This window comes from Aquarana catesbeiana, linkage group LG06 (assembly GCF_042186555.1).
Source record: "Aquarana catesbeiana isolate 2022-GZ linkage group LG06, ASM4218655v1, whole genome shotgun sequence".
Lineage (NCBI taxonomy): Eukaryota > Metazoa > Chordata > Amphibia > Anura > Ranidae > Aquarana > Aquarana catesbeiana.
In genome coordinates, this window is record NC_133329.1 from 42229142 (window position 1) to 42255762 (window position 26621).

Genomic DNA, 26621 nt, shown 5'->3' on the forward strand with positions numbered 1-26621 from the left:
AGGGTACATTTTCTGTAATTTACACAGCTTTTAGTTTGACTGCCTATGTCATTTCTTGAGGTGCTAAAATGGCAGGGCAGTACAAAACCCCCCCCAAATGACCCCATTTTGGAAAGTAGACACCCCAAGGAAATTGCTGAGAGGCATGTTGAACCCATTGAATATTTATGTTTTTTGTCCCAAGTGATTGAATAATGACAAAAACAAAAAAAAAATATTTACAAAAAGTTGTCACTAAATGATATATTGCTCACACAGGCCATGGGCCTATGTGAAATTACACCCCAAAATACATTTAGCTGCTTCTCCTGAGTACGGGGATACCACATGTGTGAGACTTTTAGGGAGCTTAGCCGCGTACGGGGCCCCGAAAACCAAGCACCGCCTTCAGGATTTCTAAGGGTGTAAATTTTTGATTTCACTCTTCACTACCTATCACAGTTTCGGAGGCCATGGAATGCCCAGGTGGCACAAAACCCCCCCAAATGACCCCATTTTGGAAAGTAGACACCCCAAGCTAATTGCTGAGAGGCATGGTGAGTATTTTGTAGCTCTCATTTGTTTTTGAAAATGAAGAAAGACAAGAAAAAACATTTTTTTTTTTCTTTTTCCAATTTTCAAAACTTTGTGACAAAAAGTCAGGTCTGCAAAATACTCACCATACCTCTCAGCAAATAGCTTGGGGTGTCTACTTTCCAAAATGGGGTCATTTGGGGGGGGGGGGGGGGGGTTTGCCACCTGGGCTTTCCATGGCCTCCGAAACTGTGATAGGCAGTGAAGAGTGAAATCAAAAATTCACGCCCTTAGAAAGCCAGAAGGCGGTGCTTGGTTTTCGGGGTCCCGTACGCGGCTAGGCTCCCAAAAAGTCCCACACATGTGGTATCCCCATACTCAGGAGAAGCAGCAGAATGTATTTTGGGGTGTAATTTCACATATTCCCATAACATGTTTGAGCAATATATCATTTAGTGACAACTTTGTGCAAAAAAAAAAAAAAAAATTTGTCTCTTTCCCGCAACTTGTGTCGCAATATAAAATATTCCATGGACTCGACATGCCTCTCAGCAAATAGCTTGGGATGTCTACTTTCCAAAATGGGGTCATTTGGGGGGGTTTTGAACTGTCCTGGCATTTTATGCACAACATTTAGAAGCTTATGTCACACATCACCCACACTTCTAACCACTTGAAGACAAAGCCCTTACTGACACTTATTGTTTACGTGAAAAAGTTATTTTTTTTTGCAAAAAAATTACTTTGAACCCCCAAACATTATATATTTTTTTAAAGCAAATGCCTTACAGATTAAAATGGTGGGTGTTTCATTTTTTTTTTCACACAGTATTTGCGCAGCGATTTTTCAAACGCATTTTTTGGGGAAAAAACACACTTTTTTAAATTTTAATGCACTAAAACACACTATATTGCCCAAATGTTTGATGAAATAAAAAAGATGATCTTAGGCCGAGTACATGGATACCAAACATGACCTGCTTTAAAATTGCGCACAAACGTGCAGTGGCAGCAAAATAAATACATTTTTAAAAACCTTTACAGGTTACCACTTTAGATTTACAGAGGAGGTCTACTGCTAAAATTACTGCCCTCGATCTGACCTTCGCGGTGATACCTCACATGCATGGTGCAATTGCTGTTTACGTTTGACGACAGACCGCCGCTTGCGTTCGCCTTAGCGCGAGAGCAGGGGGCGACAGGGGTGCTTTTTTTTTTTTTTTTTTCTTTATTATTTTTTTGCTTTTTTATCTTATTTTTAAACTGTTCCTTTCATTTTTTTTTTTTTTTTTTATCATTTTTATTGTTATCTTGGAATGTAAATATCCCCTATGATAGCAATAGGTAGTGACAGGTACTCTTTTTTTGAAAAAATTGGGGTCTATTAGACCCTAGATTTCTCCTCTGCCCTCAAAGCATCTGACCACACCAAGATCGGTGTGAGAAAATGCTTCCCTAATTTCCCAATGGCGCTGTTTACATCCGGCGAAATCTAAGTCATAAAATGCTCGTAGCTTCTGGTTTCTTAGGCCATAGAGATGTTTGGAGCCACTCTGGTCTCTGATCAGCTCTATGGTCAGCTGGCTGAATCACCGGCTGCATTCTCAGGTTCCCTGTTGAGACAGGAGAGCCAGAGAAAAACACGGAAGACGGTGGGGGGGGGGGGCATTCCCTCCCACGGCTTGTAAAAGCAGTCTAGAGGCTAATTAGCCGCTAGGATTGCTTTTACATGAAAGCCGACCGCTGGCTGAAAAGAATGATACCAAGATGATACCTAAACCTGCAGGCATCATTCTGGTATAACCACTCAAAGTCGTGAATGGCGTACCTGAAGACAAAAAAATGGTTAACAATAAAGCACAGTAAACGGTAAAGTATAAAAAATTGCATACCTGAAAAGCAAACATGATAAAACATAATAACAATAAAACATTGCAGAATAGAATACAGTAAAAAAGAGCAGAACAATAGAGAGAGAGAGAACAATGAAACGACAACTATTTTTTTTTATTTTATATATATATTTTTTTTTTTTTTTTACACTTTTTTTGTAACTGTAACTTTTATAAGTGTAACCGGGAGACCCTGTGAAAGTGTGCCTAGTCTGTGCAATGCTGTACCCTACACTAATACTCAACTAGTGAATGGTATCGTTCAAAACATTCACCAATGCAAAGACCAGGATTGTCAGGACAGGAGGGACAATAATAGCGGGTGTCACGTCTATATCCGCGCTTGCTGCAGACACAACATCTTTTTTGGGGGGTTCGCTGGGTAGGGGTACTCGGGAGGACATAAAGAAAATGCCTCTCATGCAGCCGACTGCATTTGGTTGGGGATGTGAATGGGGGAAGTACGGGCGCTGCAGAAGTGGTGGATTCCCAATTAGGATTGGCGAATGCAGCAGGAAGGGCATTATGGGCACGACGGGCCTGTTTGTAGTCTTCTTGGTGGCAGCGGGACACTACTTGTGCTTGCCACCTCACCAGCTTGAACTGCACTTATGGGACTCGCCACGTCGTGTTACTGCAGTGCTGGTTTGACTACGACCGGGGTGTACTAGGCCGCTGGTGCTTGCCAGTTTACCAAAACGCTACCAAAAAAACTGTTAGCGATCGCAGGGATCAGGCCTGACTCTGCGAACGCTGCAGTTATGCATTTAGTGTTTTGTAAGTGACAGTGATCGATCGATACTGCACTTGGGTGGGCTGGGCTGGGCTGGGCAGAGGGGCAAAACGCAGGTGCTAGCAGGTATCTGGGCTGATCCCGCTAACACTGCGTTTTTGGGAACCCTAAACTGCTGGGGACGCTAGTATAGATCTGATCGGATCAGATATTGATCCGTTCAGATACTATACCACTAAGGGAGGCGTATGCTGCGTGCGTGGGTGTTAGCGGTACTGGCGCTAATCTGACGCTGCCTGGGGCGACGCATATCACCGCCGGGCGATCAGGGGGCTAAACCTTTATTCGGTAATAAACGGCGGGTGCCCTGACACTATAAAAAATAAACGAACTAACCAGCGTCAACCGTAACGGTTATACGGTGATCAGTGGTGAAAGGGTTAACTAGGGGGCAATCAAGGGGTTAAAACATTTATTCGGTAGTATATGGGGGTCCCTGTCACTATAAAACTCTGACGGCGAACCTAAATATTTACGTCCCTAACTAGCGTCACCAGCGACACTAATACAGCGATCAGAAAAATAATCGCTTAGCGACACTGGTGACGGGGTGATCAAGGGGTTAAATCTTCATTAGGGGGGGTTAGGGGGGTACCCTAGACCTAAAGGGGGCTAACACTGTAACTGTCACAAACTGACACCAATACAGTAATCAGAAAAAAAAAAAAAAAAAAACCTGCTTGGTGTCAGTTTGTGACAGGGAGGGGGGAGGGGTGATGGGGGGGTGATCTGGGGTGTTTTGTGTGCCTGGCATGTTCTACTGTGTGTGTGTGTGTGTATGTGTTTTCACTCACAGTGATGTCTTCTCTCCTCGGCGCTGGAACGGAAAATACCGAGCCGAGGAGAGATGACATAATTTCCTTTGCTGCTGTTTAGCATACAGCAGCAAAGGAATGTTCCCATTGGCCGGCGGCGATCGCGAGGGGGGGGCCACGAACGGATGGCCTCCCCCTCACCTCCGATCGCCGGGGAACAAAAGGCGACCGCCTTGGGCACTGGGGGGGGGGGTCCGATTGGACCCCCCACCCGCGGAAGGCAAATCACGTACATGTACGTGATTTTGCCTGTCCGTGCCACCTTGCCGACGTACATCGGCGTGAGGCGGTCGTTAAGTGGTTAAACTTCCTGCATTTACACGTTGTTTAAAAACTTGGCAGATTGCCTGGATTTTTTTTTTCACACAGAAGTTTATCCCTTTTGATCTAAGAAGGAAGAGTTAGTTACAATGTTTCATGTTGAAAACTTGGCAGACTGCCTGAATGTTTTCTTTTGACAGCTGAGTGAGCAGAGAAGTCTCTCCACTTGTTATATGAAAGAATCGGCAAACTCTGCAATAGATTGTCAGGGGGGTTGAATCAAGATCACGATTTTTTAACAATTGTTAACAAGTGCAGCTCTACTCTCACACTCTCTCTCTCTCTCTCTCTCTCTCTCTCTCTCTCTCTCTCTCTCTCTTCCATTGCTGTTAATCACAGCTAGCAAGCCAATGAAGAGGGGGTGGGGTCAAGTCGATGCTCTGTGTCTTAAAGTGGAGTTCCACCAACTTTTCCAACTTTGTCTTAAAGGAATGACAACCCCTCCACCACTCAATTTTTGGCTAATTATTATTATTATTTTTTTTTTTTTTTTTTCCCTCTTCCCTTTTTATGCAGTACCTTGTGTACTTTCGGCCCCTGCCTCTCCGCAGCCCAGTGCGTCGCGTCCTCTTCTCTCCCGCTGCCTTCTGGGACCTTTGTGTGTCCCAGAAGATGATGGGGCCATTCAGGAAGCGCCGCGCGACTCGTGCATGCGCAGTAGGAAACCGGCAGTGGAGCCTGAAGGCTCCACTGCCAGTTTCCCTTAGTTTGAATGGAGGCGCCTGCACCCGATCTGATGGACGGATCGGCCTGGGGGGGGGGGGGGGGGGGGGCGACATCACGGGCTCCCTGGACAGGTAAGTGTCCTTTATTAAAGGTCAGCAGGTACAGCATTTGTAGCTGCTGACTTTTACAAAAATCTGCAGCTGGAACTCGGCTTAAAGGAGGCATAGAGCAGTGCTTGGGAGCAAACATGCACCAGTTTCCCCATAGAAAGCAGCTTGCTACTGAACAGGACACATGGAGAACAATTTTTGTGCCCTTGCAGAATGAGTGCAGAAAAACTGATGGTGTGAGTGAGGCCTAAAGGTCAGGTTTAGGTACATTATGGCTGAAAAGAACCTAAAATTATAAGGGGGGGGGGGGGGGGGAATCTTTCTTTAAATTGGATTTGTTCAGGCATGTCCCTTGTGTTCAACTCAATTTAGTACATATATATTTACACTCTTCCTTGTCTCTGTTGTCTTTAGCTCATATGGAGGCAGTCACAAAGCCCAGGGAGCTTTGCAGACAGTGTAATGAAGGACCCTGTGTTTGATATTTGGTTATAAAATAAATTATATAAAAGTTCATTTTACATAAGTTGCTGAGTATCTGAGAGTCACATGCACCACCCACATCCCTTAAAGCAGAGTTCCAGTCCCCAATTATCTCCTTTTTTTTTTTTTTTTTTGTTTTGTTAATGCTCCCTGTTATTGTTCCTACTTCTACTTTAACATTTCGATTATAGTGAATAACATTTTCCTTCTTGTTTGTTTGAAAATGGTTTAATTTATACCTGATCTGGGAAGTGGGCAGAGTTCATGGCGGTTGTGGGCATCTGAAGCCCCGCTAGTCTTTTGTTTCATGGATTTTGGTGCAGCTAGCTACCCAGCATGCACCTCCCGATCTCACGCCTGCGCAGTAATGTCACTGCACGGCGCTGATTAAAGTAATAGGCGATTCCCATGGACTCCTGGGATTACTGACGCTGATATCCCAGCAGCCCATGGGAATCACCTTGTGACGTAATCGCCTAGGCGGCCGGACAGGAAGGGCTGCAAGAAATAAACGAAAAAAGGTATATTGAAAAAAATGTTTTTCCCATTTACAATAGCATTGCAGATGATGGGGTATAGGAATGCTTGCAGTTTCAAAAAAATGGGTGGAACTCTGCTTTAAGAATCGTAGAATGTAGAAACCAGAGAATATGGGATTGTATAGGTGCCACAAACCGACTGATATAAAAAATATAAAATTTATTATAAACATTTAAAATCCATAAATTTTATTAGACCTTTTTACAGATGATATGTGATGGCTTCATCTCCACATGTTTCACCAGACTATGGCTTCTTCAGGAGACCTGGCCCTTTCACACTGGGGCGGTTTGCAGGCTCTATTGCGCTAATAGTGCCTGCAAACCGACCCGAAACAGCCGCTGCTCTCTCTCCAGTGTGAAAGCCCCGAGGGCTTTCACACTGGTGCGGTGCGCTAGCAGGACGGGAAAAAAAAGTCCTGCTAGCAGCATCTTCAGAGCGGTGAAGGAGTGGAGTATACACCGCTCCTTCACCGCTCCTGCCCATTGAAATCAATAGGACAGCACGGCTATACCGCCTCTGCAGGCGCTTTGCGGTGGTTTTTAACCCTTGGCCGCTAGCGGGGGGTAAAACCGCCCCCGCTAGCGGCCGAATACCGATGGTAAAGCGCCGCTTACAATAGCGGCGCTTTACGCCCGCCCCACACGGTCGGATTTTCCGACGGAAAATGTGTGATAGGACCTTGTTGTCGGAAATTCCGACCGTGTGTGGGCTCCATCACACATTTTCCATCGGATTTTCCGACACACAAAGTTGGAGAGCAGGATATAAAATTTTCCGACAACAAAATCCGTTGTCGGAAATTCCGATCGTGTGTACACAAATCCGACGGACAAAGTGCCACGCATGCTCAGAATACATAAAGAGATGAAAGCTATTGGCGACTTCCCCGTTTATAGTCCCGACGTACGTGTTTTACGTCACCGCGTTCAGAACGATCGGATTTTCCGACAACTTTGTGTGACCGTGTGTATGCAAGACAAGTTTGAGCCAACATCCGTCGGAAAAAATCCATGGATTTTGTTGTCGGAATGTCCGAACAAAGTCCGACCGTGTGTACGGTGCATTAGAGCCCTTGCACACTGGGGCGGTTTGCAGGCGCTATTGCGCTAATAATAGCGCCTGCAAACCGCCCCGAAAGTGCCGCTGCTGTGTATCCAGTGTGCAAGCCCCGAGGGCTTGCACACTGGAGCGATGCGCTGGCAGGACGGTAAAAAAAGTCCTGCCAGCAGCATCTTCGGAGCGGTGAAGGAGCGGTGTGTATACCGCTCCCTTACCGCTCCTGCCCATTGAAATCAGAGGCGCTTTGCGGTGGTATTTAACCCTTTCTCGGCCGCTAGCGGGGGGTAAAACCGCCCCGCTAGCGGCCGCATACCGACGGTAAAACGCCGCTAATAACAGCGGCGTTTTACCGCCGACGCCGCCCCAGTGTGCAAGGGCTCTTAGAGATACTGCATACATAACCACTATAAATTGGAAAACATATTCGCCCAAAAAAAAAAAATCAGACATTGGACAATTCATAAATGCGAATCATTCAAAAATTCATAATGCAAATACTCATTATCTTCAATGGTGCTTATATTAATAGGTCATCCGGGAGAGCTCTCTGATCTGGGCCTAAACCCACAACCTTTTGTAAAAACAGATGTAATAGATATACACACCAACCAGAAATATTCCAAGGGAATATCAGCGGACCATAGGGGAGAACACAAACCTGGAAGATACCTGCCTGGGAAAGGATATATAATATATTTTATAATGGTTAAGTGCATACTGCTATCAAAAAATGCAATAGAAAGATAAAAATGTAAAGATGCAATAACTCTAAGGCTTATGTATCTTTTACGTTTTTATCTTTCTATTGCATTTTCTGATAGCAGTATGCACTTAGGCCAGTGGTGTCCAAACTATGGCCCTCCAGTTGTTAAGGAACTACAACTCCCATCATGCCCAGTCATGTCTGTGAATGTCAGAGTTTATACAATATATTATAATGGTTAAGTGCTTACTGCTATCAAAAAATGCAATAGAAAGATAACATTGAAAAGATACATAAGCCTTAGAGTTATTGCATCTTTACATTTTTATCTTTCTATTGCATTTTTTGATATATTGTATAGCCTAAGTGCATATTGCTATTATAATAGTTTACTAAGTGCATACTGCTATCAAAAAATGCAGTAGAAAGATAAAAATGTAAAGATGCAATAACTCTAAAGCATGTATCTTTACATTTTTATCTTTCCATTGCATTTTTTGATCGCAGTATGCACTTAGTTAATTATATTATAATATATTGTATATCCTTTCCCAGGCAGGTATCTTCCGGGTTTGTGTTCTTCGCTATGGTCTGTTGATAGATCAAACACCAACCGGAAATATTCTAGGGGAATATCAACAGACCATAACAAAGAACACAAACCCGGAAGATAACCTGCCTGGGAAAGGCTATACAGTATATTATAATATAGTTAACTAAGTGCATACTGCTATCAAAAAATGCAATAGAAAGATAAAAATGTAAAGATTCAATAACTCTAAGGCTTATGTATCTTTACATTTTTATCTTTCTATTGCATTTTTTGATGGCAGTATGCACTGAGCAGTATGCACTTAGTTACCCATTATAATTTATTGTATAGCCTAAGGGCATACTGCTATCAAAAAATGCAATAGAAAGATAAAAATGTAAAGATACATAAGCCTTAGAGTTATTGAATCTTTACATTTTTATCTTTCTATTGCATTTTTTGATAGCAGTATGCACTTAGTTAACTATATTTATAATCTATTGTATAGCCTTTCCCAGGCAGGTATCTTCCGGGTTTGTGTTCTTCGCTATGGTCTGTTGATATTCCCCTGGAATATTTCCGGTTGGTGTGTGTGATCTATTTTATATCTGTATTTACAGAAAGTTGTGGGTTTAGGCCCAGATCAGAGAGATCTCCCAGGTGACCTATTAATGTAAGCACCATTGAAGATAATCAGTATTTGCATTATGAATTTTTGAATGGTTTGTATATGTATGAATTGTCAAATGTCAGATTTTTTTTTGACAAATATAATGTTTTCTAATTCATAGTGGTTATGTATGCCGTATCTATAAAAATATCCTGAAGAAGCCCATAGTCTGGTGAAACATGTGGAGCTGAAGCTACCGCATTTTAAATGTTTATAATACATTTTTTTTTTTTTTTTTTAATATCTGTGTTTGTGGCGCCTATACAATCCCATATTATCTGGTTATTTAACTGAACTTGTATATAAGAATCTAAAAAACAGTCAAAAACCATTCTGTGTGCCAGCCCAGCCCCCAGTCTCTGTATCTCCATTATAATGGTGGTAAGCTGTTCTCTAGTACAGTGTTTCTCAACTCCAGTCCTCAAGCGCCCCAACAGGTCATGTTTTCAGGCTTTCCAATTTTTTTTGCACAGGTGATTTGATCAGTTTCACTGCCTTGGTAATTACCACAGCCGTTTCATCTGAGGGAAATACTGAAAATGTGACCTATTGGGGCGCCTTAAAGAGGAGGTCCAGTCAAAAAAAAAAATTAAAATTCAGCAGCAACAAATACTGCAGCTGCTGACTTTTAATTGGACACTTACCTGTCCCTGGGTCCAGCAATGCGGGGGAGCGAAGCCCTGCTCGTCTCCCCCTCCGTTCAGTGGCGCCGGCATTGCAACTGTGGGCGCCGGGCTGTGGCTTCACAGCCTGGCACCCACTGCGCGAGCGGCGCCACGCGCCCTGATTGGCCGCTCAGTCACCTGGGACCTCTAATGGGTCCCAGATGATTGACAAGAGGGAGGGAGCAGAGCTGAGCCCTTCCTGTGCCAAGGGGGAAGTGATGTCACCAGCCCAGGCACTGAAAGAGGCAGACTATGAGGGACCCCCTAGCAACAGGCATTTAGAGGTAAGTAAAAAAAAAATATCCAAATTTTTTTTGTATTTTTTTTTTTTTTTTTAGGATTTTTCATTAGTTTTTTATTTTTTTGGGTGGAACCTCACTTTTAGGACTGGAGTTGAGAAACACTGCTCTAGTAAATGTGAGATGACGGCCTTCCACCCACAACAAAGTGTCTTCTGAGCAGGAAGTGTTGTAGTGTGCACAGCACCTGGAACCACATCAGCCACAAGCAGAAAATTTTATTGTCATGTAGTGTAGTGATGGAAAGCAGATTGATCCCCCTTTGAAATTTTAAAGCCGACCTTCCATGACTTTTTTTGGGGGGTGCGTGTGTGGGGGCAGCAAACGCTTTACAAATGGCTTTTTTACTCCTTTTAGTTTGCCCCGGTGTCCCTTTTTAAACAGTACTGACTGATGTCGTGAAGGATCAGCAATAATTGTCAGTCAGTGGTCACATGATCAGAAGTAGGTCCCGCCGGCTTTCCATCTTTAGTCTGGACTGAGAGCTGTCTTTGACACCTCCAGTCTTTGTGCTGGAAGTATGCAGTGAATGTGCTCTCATCACATATACATCGGCTGCCCAGCGACACCTATATGCACCTATATACCCTTTTGCGGCTGCACGTTTTTTTGAGGTGGTCGTAAGGGGTTAAAGTCATCTGTTAAGGGGATAGGGTGAGCTGCCAAAAAAATGGGCCTGATGCCTGAGGTCAGGCCTTCCTTTAATAGGACGACTTCCCTGCCCCACCAGCTCCTAATGCTGTAAGCGTGTTGCCACTCTTTTGTGGTAATAACCGGCAAGCTATGCCTTCATTTGAATCGCTGCAGTCCTTGCCCCTTGCTGATTGATTCATAGTGGCCTGACCATTTAGAAGCTTCTACTGGGACTTCCTGTAACTATAATTGCCACTTTTTCTGTACGGCTCAGCCTGTTACAGGAAGAGGAAAAATAACATCTTTTACTGGCAGGATCAACACATAATAAATCTGTCACGGGGAACTCAGAAAAACAAAGACTGCTGTTTTAAATTGAACGTAAACCTACTTGCCTATACTTTTCAGCTCTGTGCAATGGTTTTGCATAGAGCAGCGCCAGTTCTTCTCTTCTTGGGTTCCCCTACCGGCATGCTGTTTTTTTTGGAGTGATATTCCACCAAGTAGACTCTTCTATCAATATGTTGTAGATAGGATTTCACGCAAACACATAGATGAATAAAAATTACATAAGTGTTAACTGGTATGTCACGTGAATTGTGTACAACCATTAAAATCAATAGAAAGTGTCCAATAGTGATGAAATAATGAGTGATGGCCTTTAGCTTCCAGTTAATGATGTATTCAATCAGCTGTGTGATAAAGCTTCCACAAATACACTATGGTCAAAAAAACTCCTTCCCTCTATATCAGGTCTCCCATTGCCCTTACCTTAAAGGGCTTAAGATAAAGCCTTAATATGGATGTAGGGTGATGGTCTAGAGATGTCCATTCTCCAAGTAGTTAGGTGATGTCCACTAATTGCTGGTTTCTGGTGAATGGATGCCTTGGCCGCTTCTTGCTAGGAGCGATTCTGGATCCTGGATCCTGGACTCCAGGTCAACCAAGTAAGAGAAAAGAACAAGGGGGCTCCCAATGGTGTAGTTTAGGGTTGTCCCGATACCACTTTTTTAGGACCGAGTACAAGTACCGATACTTTTTTCAAGTACTCGCCGATACCGATTACCGATACTTTTTTTTTTAATGTCACATGACAGTTTTTTTTTTTTTTTTGCTATTTTTTTTGGGGGGGGTGAACGTTGTATGTGTGTGTGTGTTTTTTTTTTTTTGTTTTTTTTTACAATTTTTATTTTTTACAATAATATTTTTTTATTCTTTATTTTTTTTTTTTTTTTTAATCAGCCCTTTTGGGGGGCTTTGGTGAGATATCGGGGGTCTTAACAGACCTCTGATATCTCCCCCTTGAGACAGAGAAAGAGACGGAGGATAGAGATTCCCCAGTCCCTTTCTCTGCAGCGTCAGCTGCACTGAGAATGAATGGAGAGAAGACAGCGGCTTCTCTCCATTCATAAACGGACACATCGTAATCACAGGAGATTACAATGTTCCAGTTATGTGAATGGACAGAGTCAGCTGACTCTATCCATACACAAAGGAAGGAGGGGGAGGACGGAGGAACTGAGGGGGAGAAGGCAGGGGACAGATAAGGAGAGAGGAACGGAGGGGGACAGATAAGGAGAGAGGAATGCAGGGGACAGCGGAGAGGCACAGAGCAACGGAAGGGGCACGGAGGAGGATGCAGTGACATACAGCTGTGACTGATCACCACTGTATGTCACTAAAGCTGGTGAAAGCCACTGGGGGAGAATCTTGTAACTCCCCCACGCGCCGATCACAGCTGTCTTCTAGGTATCGGGGGAAGCATCGAGAGCATTTGCCCGAGTACAAGTACTTGGGCAAATGCTCGGTATCGGTACCGATACTAGTATCGGTATCGGGAAAACCCTAGTGTAGTTCGTTTTTTTAAAATTTATTTAATCAAATAGATAAAGTTTCCAAGCAGTGAATAAAAACATCCACACTGTGGATACAGTGTGGGGCGGTAACAGGAAAAGGTGGCGGCGGAACGCCGTCACCTGGTGCAAAACTTCCGGTTCACACTAACAACACCCGGGGTCAAAGCAGCGTCTAGTGTTGTGTGTGATGGCTAGTGGGATCTTCTATCAAGTTTCCTGCTACACCATTGCCACTGCGGCATCTAGATTCGTTTACTCCCCATCTATCCTTGAAGATCCTTGTTTGTGAGTATGCTTACTTTGGCCAGCAAGGCTAGGGTGGAGTTATTCCCATGTTGGTCCTGCCTTTGGATGCTTTGTTTTGAGTAAAGGTTGGAAACCCCTTTAAACATTCATACCAAGAATGCCAAATTTGGTCTCCTAATCCCCTTGGGGAGTATGGTGGCTGCTGACCACCCTTCTGGTTGTCGCGACTAAGAGCCAGGAGTGCTGGGATTTCGTTAAACTTGGTAACAATTTTTATGTGTAATGGTGTTCCTGTGCCGGTGTTTCTATACTTGTGCTCTTCCCCCTTGAGGCATTTTGGACACCGACGCAAACTGTTCACTTATGTACCTGCCCAGCCTGAGCACCTATTGCAACGCAGCTGCCCCACTTTCAGTGGGGTTACTGTGGCTGCATTCCCTACCTCTTCTTTCTGGTATAGCTCTGAGGAATCTGATCAGGATGACATGTCTGTAGTGAAGCTTAAGGATTACTATTGCTACTCTTATTGACCCTGTTCACTCCTGCATTGGAGCAACCCGAGTCTGCTCACCCAAAGATATCCAGCATTGAGTGCCTTAAATTTCCTAAACCAGCTAAGACTTTCCCAGCCCACTCACTGGTAGAGCCTGTATTCCAAAACTATTCACTCAACGGTATCATTTTAAGGAAAGTTTCACTGTTCCCTGGTAGATCCTGCCATTCCTTGTATTAACAAGACCCTCATGGCTCCCATGGAGGATAGTTCAATATTTAAGGACTTGGTAGACAAAAGATTAGAGACCCCTTTTTAAAGTTCTCTTTTCCTTGGTGGGCCCCATCTTGCACTCTGCAGTTGCTTCTATGTCAGTCTGTCAGACCATTGCTGTCTGGATTAGACATTTCATCCGACATCTTCGTTTAATCCTAGCGGATGCCCCTCTCCACAGTCACACTCTTTGCCTATGGCTTTGTACTACCATGTGAACAGCTTGGTGGACATATTTTGTCAAATCTGCAGGATGAGTCTTCCATTCATATGGATCATTTGAAGGTGAATGCCTCTTTTGGTCCCTCCTTGGATATGTAAATCAAGGAGATTACAGGGGGTGAGAGTATTTCCCCCCAGAAAAGAAAGACCTGCATCTCTGCCATTAGGACTTTTACTCCTGAGGTTAGGAAAGGCTCCTTTCATCCCTCTGACTTCCATTGCCAGGTTTAAGATAGGTGAGTGCTTTCGAAAAAATAATTGGCCCTACCAAAGCAGTCAAGACTGGTTCTAAGCCTTCTTCCAAGTAATGAATTGCCCCCACTTCTAAGAGGGAGGAGGCTATTTGTCAGTCTTCTGGTCTGAGAGAATCTCAGAAGCTTGGGTTCAATGTCACTTCTTCTGGGGTTTGAAACCTAGAGTTTCGCACTCTGCTTCCTCCCTTCTTCATGCTTTCGAACTTGTCTTCTTTCCCGACATGGTGGGTGGATCTGTTTGCTGCTGTCCGGCAGCCCTTGTAACAAGGGGTTATTACCCCTCTACCAACAGAAGAACACTTTCAAGGTTTCTTCACAAACCAAATAGGGAAGTCCCACAAATTCTGGGTTTGAAGACTCCCAAATTGTTCCTACAGGTTTGAAAGTTCTGTGTGGAAACTGCCAGGTCAGCCATTGCCTCCCTCCATTCAGGGTTGTTCTGGCTTCAATAGACATTTGGGGTGCTTATCTGCACATTCTCCAACTTTTTGCCACGTCAAAGCTATCTGTATTTTATAGAAGACCATTACCATTACCAATTTGTAGCCCTTCCCTTTTTGACCTGTCCGCAGATCCCCAGGTTTTCACCAAGTTGTTTGTTCTTTGGATCATATTGGGCTGGGGAGTAGTCCCGAATGTCTTCTCAGTGCAGAATACTTGGTTGCTGGATGAAGCCCTCTTTCCATTTCTGGTTCTCTCGGCTCTTCAGAAACCACCTTTTGAACCTTTTTAGGGATATTCCCTTGTCTGATCTAAAGGTGACCTTTCTTGTTACCATCACCTGTGTGTGAAGGGTCTTTTGAGTTATCCTTAGGATACCCTTTGAGTTTTCTTATGCAGCCTAAAGTCTCTGGAAAGTCTCCTCTTCTTTCCACCTTAACTAGGACATTGTCCCTCCTTATTTCCATCTCAAAAACATCCAAAGGAAATCTTTCCATCGTCTTGACATGGTACTTGCTATGGACGTTATCTATCTGCTAATGCTATTGGATTCCCTCTTTGTGCTTCCTGAGTTCTCCTGTTGGGGTCTCTTTGCTTCACCATTGCTAGGTGGATCAGGCAAAGTAGCACCACAGCCTATGGTTTGAAGATAGAGTTCCTCCCTTACTTATTAGAATACCCTTTTCCTGATCTGTTAGTGCTTTATAGGCTTTTCAGCATCAGGTATAGTTTTCTCCGATTTTCAAAGCTGCCACCTGGGCTTCTTTTCACACGTAAAAGAGGAGCCCCAGTCTGTTAAAAAAAAATAAAAGTCACCAGCTACAAATATTGTAGCTGCTGACTTTTAATATAAGGACACTTGCCTTTCCAGGGATCCCGCGATGTCACCCCCCCTGAGCCGATTCGTCAATCAACTTGGGGTGCAGGCTCCGGCATTGTTTCTTTATTATGATACCAATCTATTATACTAGTCAGTGATGCTGCCTGTAGATATTTTACAAAGTCTGGTAGTGCCAAACCTCCATTTTTTTTTCCTAATTAATATTTCCCTCTTAATACGGGGATTAATTAATTGATTAATTAATTGGGATTGATTAATTGGGATTAATTAATGTTTGTTATTAATTTCTCTTTTAATACGGGGATTTTTGTGAACCCATATAAAACTCGTTACAGCTTTCTTTAAATCCGTCAATAGCTTTTTAGGGGGAACGAGCGGGATTGTTTGAAAAACATATAATAACTTTGGGAGAATATCCATTTTAATTATATTAATTCTTGCCGTCCAAGAATGTATTATTTTATCACATTTTTGTAATAATTTAATTAATTTATGGATTGTCGCATCATAATTCAAAACCTGTAGTGAGTCCAAATCTTTCGGAATCATTATACCTAAATATTTAATTGTTTCTTGTTTCCATTTAAACGGGAAGTCTTTCTGCAGAATTGAGTATGTTTGTTCTGTTAATGATATATTCAGCATCTCAGATTTATCATAATTAACTTATTTCCCCAAATCTCTTAAACTCTTTTATTAAGTTTGGTATTGTTATGAAAGGATTGGTTACATAAATTAACAGGTCATCTGCATATACGGCCGTCTTGTATTCTTTATCTCTCACTTTTATACCTTTTTTAATATCTTTATTTTTCCTTATAGCCGTAATTAGATGTTCCATTACTATTATATATAGCAATGGAGAAAGGGGACATCCTTGTCGAGTTCCGTTTTTGATATTTGTATGTATTCTGATAAAATTCCATTTGTTCTCACTTTTGCTCTCGAATTGGAATATAATGCGACAATTCTATTATACATTCTTGGGCCGATCCCTAATTGTAATAATGCTTCTTTTAAGAACCGCCATCCCACCCTATCAAATGCTTTTTCTGCATCCACAGTTAAAAGACAAGTCGCCGGCATTGTAAGTACGCCAAAGGCGATCTTACCTGGAGGTGGGAGAGGATACCTCTCAAAATTTCACCCCCACCCCAAAAAAAAAAGTGGCAAATGTGGTAGTGGAGGGAGGAGGGTGCGGAGCTTCCCATTTTGGATGGAGCTCCGCTTTAAGCTTTACTAGGTGGATCTTCAGGTCTCCTCTCATGCCCCTTTGCTACAATCCTCCCTCAGAGTTTGTTGAGCCCTTCTTGGGCCTGTTGGTGACATTCGCTGTGTTACCTCCCCTCAGTTGGACTGCTTTGAACGTCCCAGTTGTTATGAATAAAGAGCCTGTGTCCCCTACTGTGAAAATAGGTTTTTTGACTTGCCAATAAAATCCATTAGAGTACTGTTAAAGATAAGCTCCAGTCGTCATATTTCTGAAAATGAAAAGTCAGCAGCTACAAAAACTGTAGCTGTTGGCTTTTAATAGATACGATACTTGTCCCAGGATCCAACTCTGTCCTCACCCGAGCCATTTTTTGCATCTGTCTTTGGTCCCCCCCCCCGGCATCTTAACTGTGGGCACTGAGGTATGACAGCTTCCAGCTTCACAGCCGGCTGCCAACTGTGCATTGTGAATGATCCCGCTGTCTTCTGTGACGTGTCCCAAAAGACTGGGGGGGGGGGGGGGGTGACGATGGGACAACTGTCAATACCAGTTACCCCGCCCCCCCCCCCCAAAAAAAAATGTGCCAAATGTTGGAGGAGTGGGGGACGAGTCCTTAAAGCAAAACGTCCCCTTTTGGGTAAACTTCCACTTTAATGTGATCTCCCTATTACTTGCTACAAAACTGAGGCTAGCTGGGGGTGGGAAGGGTTATAGCAGGATGTCCCTGCAGCTTTCTTTAATGCTAGTGTCCAGTTATCTGCAGGTATCTGAATATAACCCAATCATAGCTATTAAAGAGCCTGTGTCTATCTCTGTGTTCAAAGAAACAAACTAAGTCAAAAATCCTTCTTGGTCTTTTTTTTTTTTTTTATTGAACGATGAACACACAATGTAATTTACAGAAGCTTATCGCATTCATGTATTTTTGTCAGGGGAAAAAAAAAAGTAGCTTCCCTTTTTAAATTGCACCTATGCAGGGTAAAGCAACAGGTTCACTTTAATGCTGGCCACTGCATTCGCTCATTCATGGAAAAATGACAGTGTCTCCTTATAACCAACCTTAACTCCCTTCCCAAGGTATACTTACCAGTTTATGCCCCCTTTCCACCTCCCTGTTGCATGAGTCCACCATTGGCAAGTCCAAATGATGGATGACATCACTGCCTGCATTCATGACCGTATTTGAACTGGGCGATTGTCTTCTCAGGCCAAGCACTATCACATGGGGGAGGTCACTTGCTTTGCCATGTCAGAGCTACAGAGCAAGGGATTTGATGGGCTGGTAGGCGGGGAGGGATGTGAAGATGGGTGCATTAACCTTGTGGGGGTAGACTATCGGGCGGCCCATTTACTGTGCTCTGAATTTGCAAGATGGCCGAGCCTCTTTGAAGCACTTTACTATTTTGTATGTGTTTGGTGTAGAAGGAAAACATAATGTCTGACATCTGTCCTCCTTCTTTCCCCTCAGTTGTCTTCAGGAGAGGATATGGAAATTTCGGATGAAGAAATGGCCATTGACATGCCAGGAGCTGCTGGTCCACCTTACCAGCTTCTGCCCCATCTAGCGGGACCTGCAGGAGGTTACCCATCACAACATCTTCCTTCTCCTCTTTTACAGTTACACCCACACCACCAAGTCCCCAATTCCTATCCGCTCCTGTCCAATGCTGCTGCCAGAGGACGGCTGGGGGATCTCGGAGGCCATCCGCCCACCCCTCCACCCCTCGACCCTTCATCATCTTCAGCCACGGCGGCTCCCCATATATATGATTTTGTGAACTCCTTGGAGCTGGTGAGCAGACTGGGTAACCAGTGGGGCGGAACTTCCATGTCCTTCCAAATGCAGACTCAGATGCTGAGCCGCCTACAGCAGAGCAGGCAAGGAAAAGGACAGCAGTACGAGGAACCTTATATTCCACCATTAATACCCCACCCGCTGCCACACAGACACAGACAGCAACACCTTCCACCGCTCATGGCTGAGCAGGTCTTTGGAGGGGTTTACCCCCTTTTCCCTGCTCAGCAGCCCCAACCTTTGTTACCACTACAGGACCTATCTACCAGGAACAACCGATCACTGGGACAGGAACCCCGGCCTCCGAGCTGGGGTATGGAGAGTGGAGTGGACCCACACGCTACTACTATCGCAAGTGTGTTGTCTGCCCTTATCCAGGAGATGAAAAGCACTATGCAGAGAGACTTAAACAGAAAGATGGTGGAAAATGTCGCCTTCCAAACCTTCGATGAGTGGTGGGAGCGCAAGGAGGAGAAGGCAAAAGTAAGTGAAGAGTTTATTTACATAGCTCTGACATATTCCTTGGCACGTTTCCATAGACTTAAAAGATGGTGCACATTGAATTTCGAAGCAAACATACCCTGACAACAAGCTTTAAGTTGGTCATACACATAAAGTTTTTAGTTCAGTCTGTGAAATGATCAGAAGTCTAACAGATTCCCCCATCCATGCTGACAGCTAGGATGGATGAATCCATCCTGCTGGGCTATTGTATTGTATTGTCAGTATACATGAACCTTGCCTTCATTCCTTTCCAGCAGGCTCCCTTGACAAACAGTTGAACTGGCAGGACCATACACTGCTCAATTTCAGTCTAAACTAGAGCAGTGTATGGACTAGCTTTACTGTTTACTATCAACTCCGCAGTTATTTGTCTGTTATGCATTGTGGGGAATATCCCAGATTGTTGCACCATCACTTAGCTTTGCTAGGGATGCACTAATACTGATACCAAGCATTTGCATCGGTAATTGCTCCTGATACCGAAACCGCTACTTCGAGGTGCGATTTTCGTCAATACAGAATGAATGGGCACAAATTGCACTGCAAAGAATAGCATTTGAACAGGAACGTGGTGCGATTCCTGTCCGAATCGCATGATATTTCCCCCATCACTCGTGTGTGTGTGTGTGTGTTTTATTTATATGTATAATATATATATATATATAGAGAGAGAGAGAGAGAGAGAGAGAGATCTATCCACATGCAGAATAATATACATAGGTGTCCCGGTCCGCCGATGATAGAAAATCATGGAGGTGCTCACAGGGCTGGAGGCGATGTAGAGACGGTCTGCCCCCAAGCTGGCATTACTTCCGCCCTATACCCACAGGGTCCCGGAACTTCTCCAGTTCTGTGAGCACCTCCAGCGGCCCTGATTTGCTATCATCAGCGGACAGGGACACATATGTAGATTATTTTGCATGTGACCAGATATTTACTGGGAGTTCTAAAAATTTAACTGCCCACTAGAATTTTCCCTTTTATACACACACACACACACAGGAGCAGTGGAGGAAATCGCATGTGATTTGGACAGGAATCGCACCGCTTTCTTGTTCAAAGCACATGCGATTCTTTGCAGTGTGATTTGCTTCATTTTTTTTTTGTGTATAGATGCAAATCGCACTGCAAAGAGCACTCGGTATTGGCGAGTACTTGACTGAAAGTATCGGTACTCGCCAATTTAAAAAAAACTGTATTGGTGCAACCCCTAGCAATTTCTGTGTCATTTGGACACAGCTGGTAATTGTGGTGGGAAGATCTGGTCAGAGGACATCCCAGGATGATGAAAAAACAGCTATTTTACTCCGATTGCCAGCAACAGGTCTCCGTGGCATCTCTGTGATTAGGAAGAAAGTTTTCTATCTATTCAAGGGTTGATGATCTTTAAGCTAAATCTTTGTGAGAAAGATGATACACAATTTTGAATGGCATGGCAAAGAGTCTTTTTTTATATTTTACATGGCCATATTTTTTTGAACTAATGCTGTAGATCGGGGTCTCTAAACTTAATAAACAAAGGGCCAGTTTACTGTTCTCCAAACTTTAGAGGGGCCAGACTGTGGCCAATGGGGGTAGAAAATGTCCCGGCGTCGGTGGGAGTAAACAATGTCCCATCCTTGGTATTAGGGAGAGTAATAGGGCCCCATTGTTGGTATCGGTAAGACGAATAGTCTCCTATTATTGGTGTCATTGGAAGGAATAGTGTCCCATCATTGGTATCAGTGGGAGGAATAGTGCCCCATCATTTCATCATTAGAGGGTTAAGGTTAGAGGGGTTAGGGGCTAAGGGACCTCCTCCAAAGGTCAGCAGGTGTGTCCCCCAGAGGTCAAAAGTCAAGAGGCATGGCTGACCCACCTCCTCCAAAGTGTTCCGCCTACCCCAACTAAGTCGGGGAATGAACAAGTCGGGGTAATTGCTTTCCTCAGTGAGAGGAATAGTGCCGTATCAGTGGGAGGAATAGTGCCCCACCGTTGGCATCAGTGAGAGGAATAATGCCCTGTCAGTGGGATGAATTCCCACTGTTGGCGCTTCTGGACCCTCCCTCCTGAGTGCCCCCCATAGCAAGCAGCTCAGTCCTGAGCCGCTACTCTGTGTGTCCCTTCATGCACAGAGCAGGGCTTGGCCAGCCCCTGCTCTCTCATTGGCTCACCAGCTGTGATTGACAGTAGCAGGAGCCAATGGCTCCCGCTGCTGTCTTAGCTAATGAGGAGGGAGAGACCCTTGAGAGCCACTGCTCTCATGCTCATCGCTGGATTGAGATGGGGACCTGCTGCACACAGAGGGATTTTGAAAGTGGCCGGGGATCGAGACCCAAAAGCCAGCAGCCTGAAGATGTCAGCGGGCGGGGGGAGCTCAGGGACACGGCATCGCTGGAGCCGAGGTTAGCATAATTTCGCTTTTAAAGCAGAACTTCAGTCATTTTTTCATCTTTCCATCTATTAAATCTTCTGCCCTTGTTGTTGTTTTAACTTTGGATAGTAAAACATTTTTTTTTCTGCCAGTAAATCCCTTATACAGCCAACTTCCTGTTTCTTGTCTGGTCATTAGCCTAGGCTTATGACATCATGCACAGCTCTCTCTCTCACTCTTGTAAGAGTTTGCCAGGAAGGGAGGGGGGATGAGCCAATGTTTCTGTGCAGATAGCGTGCTTACTGTATGCTCCCAGCACAGACACTGAGCTGCCAAAGAAAGCTCTCCGTCCCCACTCATGATTGGTGGCCAGCAGGGACGGCCCCCGATCATGTGGCCACTGAGACAGCAAATCACAGTGGTCACATGATCGGCGATCCTTCCCACCCCCGGGGGGTTCAGAACCCTTTTAAAGAGACCCCAGTGCGGGGATTGAGGGGTTAAAATCTACCTGTACATTACAGACAGGGTTAGTTATGGTAAACACAGCTGCCCAGCCCCCTCATAAACCAAAATACCTAGTAGGATTTGTTTTCCTGAGAACATGTGACCAATATAAAGTAAATTTGGCTGCAAAAGTGCAAAATACCCTTTGAGATCAACACTCAGTTTAACATCTCTACTTTCCGTACCTCGTAAGTTTAAATATGTCAAACCAAACATGAAGAATATCAGACTGGGGAGTCCGGATGTTCCGAGTGGAAATTTCATTAATAAACTGGTTGCTGATTGTGTGTCGGTCTCTATCTCTCTCTCTCTCTCTCCAGCCGTTTCAGAGTGTTCCCAAGCCTGTCCCCCGGGAGGAAGACAAAGAAAAGACCCGTCCTAAAGAGCCTGGCCTGCTCTCATTGGTGGATTGGGCCAAGAGCGGAGGCGCTGAAGGTTTCGGGTTTGGCACTGGATTGCGGGAGGCTCTGAGGCTTCCGTCATTCAAGGTGAGTTGACAGACATTTCTGAATGAAGAAGCATACTGTGCAAACTACCTTAAATGTATAAAGGCTCTTAGGAGGGAGCTTTTTTTGCATATAGCAGCCAGTCAGGTGATTTCTTTTACATTTCTGATGCATTATGGGAGAATCTGATTTCTGAGCTCATCAAGAACATGGCAGACAGTTTTCATCCTCACGTTTTGTGATTCTCCTTGCTGCACACAGGTCAAAAGGAAGCAGCATTCGGAGGATGAAGATGGCGATCTGAAGAGGCCACGGCCATCCACCCCAGCAGAAGAGGAAGAGGACGGTGAGTAGAAGTAGACACATCCCAAGGGTTCTCCTCTCATCTCATTTTCTCTCCACTCATCTCCTCTGCTCCTTCTCCCCTCTCATCTCATTTTCTTTCCTGTCCTGTCCTCTCCTCCTGTCTCCTCGTTTCCTCTCATCTCCTCTGATTTTCTTCCCTCTCCTTTCCTCCTCTCCTCCCCTCCTCCCCTCTCATTTCCTCTCATTTCATTTCCTCCCCCCTTTCCTCTCTTCTCATTTCCTCCCCCTTTCCTCTCCTCATTTCCTCCCCCCCTTTTCTCTCCTCATTCCCCCCTCTTTTTTTTCACCCCCCCCCTTTCCTCTCATCTCATTTCTTCCCCCATTCCCCCCTCTCCTCCTCTCCTCATTTCCTCCCTCCTCTCCTCATTTCTTCCCCCCTCCTCATTTCCTCCCCTCATTTCCTCCCCCCTCCTCTCCTCGTTTCCTCTCTTCGCTTCCTCCCCCCTCCCCTCCTCTCCTCGCTTCCTCCCCCCTCCCCTCCTCTCCTCGCTTCCTCCCCCCTCCCCTCCTCTCCTCGCTTCCTCTCCCCTCCTCTCCTCGCTTCCTCTCCCCTCCCCTCCTCTCCTCGTTTCCTCTCCCCTCCCCTCCTCTCCTCGTTTCCTCTCCCCTCCCCTCCTCTCCTCGTTTCCTCTCCCCTCCCCTCCTCTCCTCGTTTCCTCTCCCCTCCCCTCCCCTCCTCTCCTCGTTTCCTCTCCTCTCCCCTCCCCTCCTCTCCTCGTTTCCTCTCCTCTCCCCTCCCCTCCCCTCCTCTCCTCGTTTCCTCTCCTCTCCCCTCCCCTCCTCTCCTCGTTTCCTCTCCTCTCCCCTCCTCTCCTATCCTCGTTTCCTCTCCCCTCCCCTCCTCTCCTCGTTTCCTCTCCTCTCCCCTCCTCTCCTCGTTTCCTCTCCCCTCCTCTCCTCTCCTCGTCTCCTCTCCCCTCCCCTCCTCTCCTCGTTTCCTCTCCTCGTCTCCTCATCTCCTCGTCTCCTCCTCTCCCCGTCTCCTCTCCCCTCCTCTCCTCGTTTCCTCTCCTCGTTTCCTCTCCCCTCCCCTCCTCTCCTCGTTTCCTCTCCCCTCCCCTCCTCGTCTCCCCTCCTCTCCTCGTCTCCCCTCCTCTCCTCGTCTCCCCTCCTCTCCTCGTCTCCCCTCCTCTCCTCGTCTCCCCTCCTCTCCTCGTCTCCCCTCCTCTCCTCGTCTCCCCTCCTCTCCTCGTCTCCTCCTCTCCCCTCCTCTCCTTGTCTCCTCTCCCCTCCCCTCCCCTCCCCTCCTCTCCTCGTTTCCTCTCCTCTCCCCTCCCCTCCCCTCCCCTCCTCTCCTTGTCTCCCCTCCTCTCTTCCTCTCCTCGTCTCCCCTCCTCTCCTCGTCTCCCCTCCTCTCCTCGTCTCCCCTCCTCTCCTTGTCTCCCCTCCTCTCTTCCTCTCCTCGTCTCCTCTCCTCTCCCCTCCCCTCCTCTCCTCTCCTCTCCTCTCCTCTCCTTGTTTTCCATCCTCTCCTCTCCTCTCCTCGTTTCCTCTCCCCTCCTCTCCTCGTTTCCTTCACTCTTCCCCATTTGCTCCCATCTCCCCTCCTCTCCCCTCCTCTCCTCGTCTCCCCTCCTCTCCTCGTCTCCCCTCCTCTCCTCGTCTCCCCTCCTCTCCTCATCTCCCCTCCTCTCCTCGTCTCCCCTCCTCTCCTCGTCTCTCCTCGTCTCCCCTCCTCTCCTCGTCTCCCCTCCTCTCCTCGTCTCCCCTCCTCTCCTCGTCTCCCCTCCTCTCCTCGTCTCCCCTCCTCTCCTCGTCTCCTCTCCTCTCCTCTCCTCTCCTCTCCTCTCCTCTCCCCTCCCCTCCCCTCCCCTCCCCTCCCCTCCCCTCCTCTCCTTGTTTTCCATCCTCTCCTCTCCTCGTTTCCTCTCCCCTCCTCTCCTCGTTTCCTCTCCCCTCCTCTCCTCGTTTCCTTCACTCTTCCCCATTTGCTCCCATCTCCCCTCCTCCTCATTTGCTCCCCTCCTCTCTCTCTGACTGACGCATTTCTCATTCAGTAGAGCGAGAGAAGCAGACCCCATCCGAAGCACGGCCAGGAGTAAAACCTCCACAGAGGGAGGGTGCACGAGCAAAAAACAAACGCAGGAGCCCGTTCCATTTAGACAGCGAGGGTGAAGAGGCCTCTGAGGAATCTGCATCTGATAAGGTGAGAGAAACCGACATGGCCACCAGGAAAGTATGATCATAATAGTGTGTGCAGTAAGTTGTATTTAAGGATTCATACCTTCCACTGTAAGAGCGGTCTAAATGTACGTCAAGCCGAAAACCTCCTAGATTTTTATAGTGTAGAAGAATTCGAACCCCTGTCTGGTTTTTACTGCTATCAGGAGCACAGTTATACAGATTTACCCTTCTGACTGGTTGACAACATTTTTTACCAGACAGGAAGTGAGGGAAAACCTCAGCAGTATTCTCAGCTGGGCATATACACCAAAAGCTGGATCTGTAGCCTCCTCAGTAAAGCCACGTTTAGATTTCTTAATCCGAAGTATTTGTGAATTATAATTCTAACCTTTTGAATTCCAGGGCTTTGTATTTTAAATCACTTGCAGGTTTCCTTATAGACAGCCCGTGTGGGTGAAAACCGTGCAACCACTGCCATTCCTTTTTTAATTCTTATGTTTTTCTACTAATATTGTGTGTGTGATTTCCATGTATCTTTTAAGTCTAACTCCACGTTTAATGTCCTTTTTAAATAGTTCATTAGAATATATTATAATAATATTGAGTTAGCCCGCCCTTTGCAGCTATATAACACCTTCAACCCTTTCTGGGAAGGCTGGCCACAAGGTTTAGGAGTGTCTATGGGAATGTTTGACCATTCTTCCAGAAGTACATTTGTGAGGTCAGGCACTGATGTTGGACGAGAAGGCCTGGCTCGTGGTCTCCGCTCTAATTAAACGTGGAGTTAGGCTTTAATGTTGATATCTGGATTTACAAAAAAAAATTGGTACCTATTAGTTATTGACTGATATTGTTTTTTCAGGGCCAATACCGATTTTTTTTGGCTGCCTTTAAGACCAGTAGCGATATTAGGTTCCGATATTCTGTAGTTTTAAAGTTTTTTTGTTTGTTTTTTTTTTTTACACTGTCTTTTTACGTTTATTTTTTATGACTTTTTTTTTACTGTCACAAGAAATGTAAACATCCCCTTGTGACAGTAATAGGCAGTAACAGGTACTCTTTATGGAGGAATCTGGGGTCTATAAAACCCCAAATCCCTCCACTGCACTTAAAAGTATTCAAAATGCCAAGATCTGTGCTTTTTAATACTTTTTGAAAACAGGCGCCTTTTTAGAATGGCAGTAATCCGGTAATACTAGATCTGAGTCTGTTCGGGTCTCCGACCATTGGGCGGGAGAACCAGGCGGAGCGGCGACAGGGGGGGGACGTCCCCTCCCGCTGCTTGTGATAACGGCCAAACGTCTGCTTGGCTGCATCGGTTGTTACAAGAAAGCCGACCGTCCGTTCTAAAAAAACAATAGTACCGGGGTGACGCCTGCAGCTGCAGGCATCATTCCAGTACAACCACTTGAAGCAATATCGGTAATATTGATAAGTTTGTTACCGATTCTTCAGAAAATGTTAATATCGGCCGACCCCTAGTACTTATAGAAAAACAAAATGAGAGAACGCACTTGTCCACGACCTTCCAGCAATACGTGGCAATTTCTGGATGGCTACCATTCCCATCTAAACTGAGGATTCTGGAGTTATTTCAGATACGTTTGGAATGTCCTCTTTCGGTTTCAAAGGAGGGTCTTGTATTTTTATCCACTGACTATTTTCTTTCTTTTTACTGTCTTTCCAGGATGATGATGATAGCGATAGCAGCAGCAGCAAGGATGAAGATTCTGAAGGTGAGGTGATGTGGAGGACAGATTTTAGTGGTTATAGAAAAATAAATAAATACAGTATATTATTAGTATATTGTAATTTAAATGTAAATGGCTACATACACACCAGCATGTCCCTTGTTGGCTTACAATTATTGTATCACAACAAGACATGTTGGTAAGGTAATTGGATCCTGTCTAAATTGTCCCTAGTATGTATGAATGTGAGTTAGGGACCTTAGAGTGTAAGCTCCTTGAGGGTAGGGACTGATGTGAAT

General features: G+C 45.3%; 1 protein-coding gene across 1 annotated transcript in view; it reads left to right on the plus strand.

Moving 5' to 3' along the window:
* SETD1A (SET domain containing 1A, histone lysine methyltransferase) overlaps positions 1–26621 on the plus strand; it is a gene marked incomplete in the record, with an annotated part of 96569 nt that overhangs the window by 41862 nt on the left and 28086 nt on the right. The window contains 5 exon segments of the mRNA XM_073635764.1: positions 18005–18814; positions 22016–22183; positions 22403–22487; positions 24505–24653; positions 26319–26367. Of these exon segments, the coding sequence (XP_073491865.1) occupies positions 18005–18814; positions 22016–22183; positions 22403–22487; positions 24505–24653; positions 26319–26367 (1261 nt within the window).